The sequence below is a fragment of the Habropoda laboriosa genome, unplaced genomic scaffold, assembly GCF_001263275.1.
Source record: "Habropoda laboriosa isolate 0110345459 unplaced genomic scaffold, ASM126327v1 scaffold62, whole genome shotgun sequence".
NCBI classification, from domain to species: domain Eukaryota; kingdom Metazoa; phylum Arthropoda; class Insecta; order Hymenoptera; family Apidae; genus Habropoda; species Habropoda laboriosa.
Window position 1 is genome coordinate 800,202 of NW_017100177.1, and position 7,317 is coordinate 807,518.

The window sequence follows — 7,317 nt, forward strand, 5'->3', positions numbered from 1 at the left end:
TGGTTAAATGTCCCGTACCTAAAGGCATCGATAAAAAATGGTCCGAGGAGGAAACTGTAAGTAAGAGCGATTGAACCGAGTGAAAAGTGTTTCGGTAGAGTCGCTTCATCGTGATTGTACCGTGTGTTGTAATTTGCATAACTATTAAAAAATGAAAGAGTCAGAGTCAGAATTAATTGGCTGTCGTTCTGCCTCTCTGTAGAAACGCTTCGTCAAAGGTCTTCGGCAATTTGGAAAAAACTTTTCGAGGATCAGAAAGGATCTGTTACCTCATAAAGACACGGTAACGAGCATATACTCGAAAGTAAGGTAGGTTGGGAAGAGTAGGAGTGATTGCAGTTCTTTTTTCTTTATTTCTAGCCGGAATTGGTCGAATTCTACTATTTATGGAAGAAAACACCAGGAGCGAATAATAATCGACCACATCGAAGAAGACGACAGGGCTCGCTTAGGAGGATTCGTAACACGCGTAACTCACGCGCTGGTACTCCCAAAGAGGAGGTTCCAACTCCGCCCAAAGATACTCCGCCGGCTAGTGTCAATCAGAAGGAGCCTATTTCAGAGCCGGAAACTGTACCTGTTGGGACACCTGCCAGCAATAATCCTGGTGGGGAAATTAGTTCTGTGACAGAGGACGATAATTCAGAAGAAGATAGTGATTCCAGGGACACGAATACTAACGGAGCGACGCATTCGTGTCAACATTGCTTCTCAACTAATTCGAAGGATTATCAGGTAGCTGGCAAGGATAGGTTATTGCTCTGTACGGAATGCAGAACACATTTGAAGAAGACCGGAGAATTACCGCCTGCTCCACCGTATCTGTTCCGCCCTGTGCCTGCGGAATCACCAGATAGCCCAGGGAGAATGCGTACAAGAAATAAGGCCAAGGAGACGCCTAGACCTGCAAGACCGCGACGTACAGGTGGAACGGATACTCCTGACCAAGAGAAACAACAGCAGCAGCAACAGACGCCGGACAAGAGCAAGAAGAAGTCTTCTAGTAAACCAGAGACGCCAAAGAAGGGTCAGAAACGACCTCAGGCGGATGAGGTGGACGAGGACAAGGAGTCGCAGAAACGGAAACGTCCTGGTGAACGTCCTGAGAGTCCCTCAGAGTCTCTCACGACTGATAGCAACTCTCTCATGGATGAGCCTGAGAGAGAAGGAGAAGGTGATACAAACGAGAATCAACCCACTCCAGTTACAGTGCCAACCGAGGAGCCTGTGAGTCCGGCTGTAACTACACCGGAAGAACCTTCCGAACCAACGCCAGCTTCTACCCCCGTACCAACGCCCATACAGACCTTACCAATTTCTGTTCCTGTTATCCACACCTTGGAAAAGAAACCGTTGTTAGAAGAACCAGTAGAAACGAAGGATCAAATAGAAGATGTTCCTTTAGCTATGAATCAGCCGTTGAAGTTGGAGCCTATGCCAATAGAATCAGCCATGTCTCCGTCTAACGAAGATATGAAGGAGTCTGAACAGCAGCTGAACCTGACCACGTCGCAACCATTGAATATGAACGACATTAATCAAAATATGCCCCGTAATCTGTCACAATCGATTCAGAACAGTGGTATATGCACTTCGACTGGTTCACAGAGTATACAGAACTCGCAGATCATGTCTCCGACACATCCAGGATTGCCGCTCAATATGCAATACACATCCAATGTTCCTCCTGTTCAGAACGTGCCGCAGAACTTATCACAGAGTATGCAGATGCCATCAAATATACCGCAGAATATGTCGAACGCGCAAAACATGGGACCAACGCAAAATCTCCGAGCACACGGTGAAAATATGTCGAATACGCAAAATATGCCTCAAAGCATACCGGGACCACCATTGAACCTCAATATATCACAGAGCATACCGACGAACATGACGCAGATACCTCAGATGCCGAGTTCGCCGCAGCCACTTGGTTTAACCGTAATGTCTTCTGAGAACCGAATGTCCGAACGAATCTCGGACGATAGACTACCTCCAGAACGGATGAGGGACAGTAGGATACCTGACAGAATACCGGAGAGGATACCGGAAAGACAGGAGAATAACGAGCCCGAGAGGAACGAGCCGAACAATTTGTTCCAACCGATACAGCCAAGTGGAATGCTGTCTATGGAGAAACCGTCTTCTATGTACAATTTGTCCGGTACACCACCAATGGAGCCACAGAATCTGAAGATCAAACAGGAGATCATTCCTCCTGAGCCGGATCCGCTTCAAAGCTTGAAAGAAGTTAAAGTTCCTGGTTTTCAATCCGGCTTTCCAGGTCCAAGTTTAGAAAATATCAAGAAAGATCCGGATAGTTCGAGTAAACCACCTACGCCTAGCAAGCACTCCATACCAAGCAGTCAGCCTGTTCCTCAAATACAGTCTGTAGCCGCATCTCCAACGCCAACTCTTCCACCTCCACCTACGTCTATTCCCCAGCCTGTGATGCATCCTGCCCAACAGCCAAGTCCTCACATGGCCCATCCATTCCATCCTCATCATCCTTTGATGCACCATTCATTATTTACCGCTATGCATCCGTACCATCCTCACGCTTATCCAAGCTATGCTCCTGTCGGAGCATATCCCTCGTTCCCGCCGTATCCTTATGGTCCAGTTCCCCACGCAATTCCACCTCCATCGCCGCAGAGAAGTCAAGAAAGTACAACTATGATGACTGCGCATCATTCGAGCACCAGTTCCAGTGTGACAACGAGGGAAGAGGGGGAGAACCTCATTGCCACGCACCATCACTCTTCCACGATGCATCAGGCTACAGCGTTACACCACGACAAACTATTGACCATCTCTTCTCATAGTTCCCATAGTCACTCTTCTTCGCATAGTTCACACAATACTCAGCGCAAACCATCGCTAGTATCAGCCACGTGTCTTACGTCCAGTAGTTCGACACATCATCACCATAGACCGCCACAACCTCAGCCTCCAGTCGCCCCAGAGCCGAAGATAGAGCCCGATCTGGTAGAACAGGAGCAGGAAGAGCCACCGAGTCCACGGGGCCCGTCACCAGAGCCAAGAATCGAGGACTCGGAGTGTCACAGATCGCAATCGGCCATATTCCTGCGACACTGGAACAGAGGAGAGAACAACTCTTGCACCAGAACAGATCTGATGTTCAAACCTGTTCCGGATTCGAAGCTGGCCAGAAAACGAGAGGAGAGATCTAGGAAACAGGCAGAAAGAGAGAGGGAAGAACGCGATAGGGTTGCTGCGCAACAAGCTAGGAAAATGACCACACCGGAGAAGCAACCGGAAACGTGTAAGCCACCTAGTCGAGGACCTCTCGAGCCTGTTGTGTCTCCTTACGATAGGTACGCTGCAAGACCTGGTTCCTACGCCGATACTCCCGCTCTGAGACAGTTGTCCGAGTATGCTCGACCACACGCCGCATTTTCACCTGCCAGGCATCCAGCACCGCCAGATCCGATGTTGCATTACATGTATAATCCATCTCCCCGAGAACGTTTGGAATTAGAACACTTGGAACGCGAGAAGAGGGAACGTGAGATAAGAGAATTGCGAGAAAGAGAATTGAACGATCGATTAAAGGAGGAATTGCTGAAAGGAACGCCTAGACCAATGCCAGCACCAGTGGATCACCATTGGCTCGAGATACATCGTCGTTACGCAGCTGCGGGACTCGCACCTGGACCCTCAGGACCTCCTCAAGCTTTACACCAGTTTGGTCTCTATGGTGGTCCGCCTGGGCCGAGTCAATTGGAAAGAGAACGTTTAGAAAGACTAGGTAACATTAACACACTACCAATAACAGGTCCACTATTCCCCCTGAAAATGATGCGTATCTATCTTCTCGCATATTGGACTGATGAACGCAAAATTAACTATGAATGAGTGATTTTAGGCTTTCCGGGTTGCTGCTGATCAGGATTTCAGATGCAAACTGTGCCCTCTCTAAAACGTTGTTCCGTTGTTCCTGCTGCATTGCGGCTGGCTTTCGTCACGTCGAATATACCAGCAAAACGTTGAATTCTGGATGAAAGCTAGTCGATTAAACTTACCGGATTGAGTAATATCTACACGTTGTTAAATACCCGATGGAGTCGGCTACAATACTGACATGAAATCAGGACAACATTTCGGAAGAATGCAGTTTGCACCTGGGAGCCTCGAACAGCAATTATGATTTTGATTTTAAAGAACGAATTTGCGAGAGTCGACCAAGTGTAGGATCTAAATCAGTATTGTCCGAAATACAGAAGGTTCCTTTTTTTTTCTTTTTTTTTTCTTCGTCGAATGATCTTAAACGACACAAAGGGATACACCATTCTGTGGACAGTACTGATCTAGGTGTATAAAGCGAGACAATCGATCCTTTTCGAATGTTAGTTGCCTACTATTGAATATTCAGTGATCTAAGAATGCAGCTAACAGTCGGGAAAGATCGATGATCTGACAGAAGAGTGCCGCAAAAAAAGAAAAATTCGTTGTCGGAAGAAGTACCTATGTAGCTGGTTAGAATTAAGAGTACGACTGGGACAGTATGTTTGATCGAGGCGCTGTCGGGTTTAGGGATACCGACTGCAGCCGGCGGGGGGCCAGCGGGTGCAGGGGCTGGCCATCCCGTGGCGGCTCATCACCACGGCCAGCTGGACGAGCGACTGGCTCTAGCTGCTGACCCGATGGTCCGGTTGCAGATGGCTGGCATTTCGCCCGAGTATCATGCTCACACTCACGCGCATACGCATGCGCATACGCACTTACACTTACATCCGGGACAGCAGCAGGCCCAGCAACAGGCTCAGCAACAGCAGGAAGCGGCTGCGGCTGCAGCTGGATTCCCCCTGCCTGGTAGGTCCTACAAATCAGGATGTTTGAGTACGCTCCCGCACGATGATCGCTCCTTTCACTGACTATCTGTATCTTAAAGCTCCGATAAAGATCATTATCGACGTTGAAATTAAGACACTTTGTGCAAAAAGACTGTAGATATTAAGCATTTTCTCTAGTACTTCCTTGGTATCTCGATGATTTTACGATTAGAAATTTTCACATGCTCATTAGCTGTTCGTTTTATACTTTAGACGTAGGATGGATAGTTCTGTGATCGAGACTAATATAAATTGTGTATCGGTACCAGCCGATAGGGAAATTCATATAGCTGTTTCTGTGGTGAACTTTTCGAGAGTTTGGGTTATGTATGATAAGAATAAGCGTTGAGTTTTTTAAGAATTAGATCTAAAAAATTTGAAGTAGCTCTGTTTTCTTTTAAATGTTTATTCATAAAGTTACTACTTTCTGAATAATTCGAGTTTTTTTTTTTTTTTTTAGTATCATTGTCCATTTTGATTCTTTTTCGATCAGTTGTTAACGAGTCTGTGATCGGTAAAGCGGTCGATTGCGTGTAAGCGTACTGTAACAAGTGCTTTACAAGTTTAATATATCAGTCACTCTAACTTTTAAACGGAGAGCATCCTAACTACCGCCAAAAGCTTACCTTTTTACAAAAAGTGATAGAGAAACGAACAAATTTTTCTCTGCGGCAAAAAAAAAATTTTTTTTTTTTTTTTTTGCATTTTTCTGTCGCTTTTCTCGCTATGCCATTATTAATAACTTGGCACTAGAGCTTTTTCGATCATCGAGCGCAGCTTCTGGGTGAAGGTACGATCCATCAATAAAGATTCTATGAGTTTTTAATAGCGTGAATTTACCTTTTAAGTAAAATGCAATGATTGTATGCGTGGTACGTGCGTGAATGGGAACGATATGATATGTCTGTATGCTGCACAAAATATTTTCATGTTATATTATCCATTTGACGATTCCCTTTGGAAACTGCACATTACCAGCATAATTTATCAACATTACAGCAACATAACATCTGTATGTTTTTGTTATCATATCCTATTGTAACATATCATCATTAATGTTATAGCCTGTCCAAAATCAATTGGCCATTCAAGACCATCGTGGAGTAAACATTAATCATTATAATTTACCTTGCTTATTGTATACCTTCTGACTTTAATTATATACATATATGTAAGTATCGTTTATCTTAAAGACAGCAAGCGTGAACATGTGAAAGGTATCCATATTAAATCTATATTTATCTCCTCGAGAGGAAACTTTGTACTTGGTGTTAATGTTGTAAACTAATACTTATTGTCAACCAGAAAACTTTGTTTCTAGATGTCAGACAAGAATGCTATTTATGTGTTACCTCGCAAGGATTAAATGTAAGATTGAAATAAAGAGTGCGTTTGTAATGTTATCGATAGCGAAGAAAGTGGCTCTCGAAGCAGTCAAGTGATTTTGGACAGATTTCGAGAGAGAAAGGGAAAGTGTGTGTGTGTGTATGTATGTGTGTGTGCGCGAGAGAGAGAAAGAGAGAATGGGGGGGGGGGGGGGGGCTGTTACAGTGCAGCGACATTCGAAAGCAAATATCGTCCAACAAATCTCACGCTTCTCAAATCATGCATGTCTGTCTATCCATAAATTTTTCAAAGGCTTGACATATCCTATAAAGGCAAAGATTATCGTCTCTTTACTGTTTACTAATGTTTTCTATGTGTACAGCGGCAGCTGGTGCAAATTATCCTCGACCAGGCTTAATGCCCCGTGACCCAGCATTGGCTCTTCATCCCGCGGAACTTCTCGGAAGACCGTACGCGGATATGGCAGCGCATCACGAGCAGTTACAGCGTCATCTCATGATGGAACGCGATCGATTTCCTCCTCATGCATCCCTTATACATCACGAGGAGTATCTAAGGTTCGTCCTTTGAAATCTATAGCAAAGCTTACAAACTGTTAGCTTGATTAGACGACCAGTGTGTATCGGACTAACAAAGGGTGTTTTTTAGACAACAGCGCGAGCGTGAGCTTAAAGTTCGCGCACTGGAAGAAGCTGCACGTGGATCACGCCCTTAGGTGTAATTGTATTTATACATTCTAATGATTATCCTTCATAATTAGGGATGCGACGGTATGTGCTCGTTATAGAAACGCAATTGACGGGGAACTGGGTCACGCGGTGGCCTGCAAAACACCGTGCTTTTAAAGTAAAATAAAAGAAAGAAAAAAAAATGGTGCAAGGATATATTGAGAAAGAAAGAGAAAAAAAACTGAAAGAAAGAAAGAGAGGATCTGCTCAAGATCGCTGACCTTACGTTTAGGATCAGAAGTTATTTTTACGGTCTCCTCTAGAGCTAAGTAATTAACGAGAATAAAACGTAAGGATTGTTACAACAGTGTAACTTTTTAGTGTAAATACGACACGATTAAAGAAAAAAAAAAGTATAGTGCTAGGTTCCATCTAGCACCATAGAG

At 44.7% G+C, this 7,317-nt stretch overlaps 1 protein-coding gene across 1 annotated transcript in view; it reads left to right on the forward strand.

The window, feature by feature from the left end:
* The window catches only part of LOC108578914 (arginine-glutamic acid dipeptide repeats protein), a 9,464-nt gene extending 2,203 nt beyond the window's left edge, over positions 1-7,261 (forward strand). The window contains 6 exon segments of the mRNA XM_017942331.1: positions 1-56; positions 203-283; positions 361-3,772; positions 4,558-4,836; positions 6,565-6,760; positions 6,852-7,261. The exon segment at positions 1-56 is cut by the window's left edge and continues 12 nt beyond it. Of these exon segments, the coding sequence (XP_017797820.1) occupies positions 1-56; positions 203-283; positions 361-3,772; positions 4,558-4,836; positions 6,565-6,760; positions 6,852-6,918 (4,091 nt within the window). The 3' untranslated portion in view covers positions 6,919-7,261.
* The last annotated feature ends 56 nt before the right edge of the window (positions 7,262-7,317 follow it).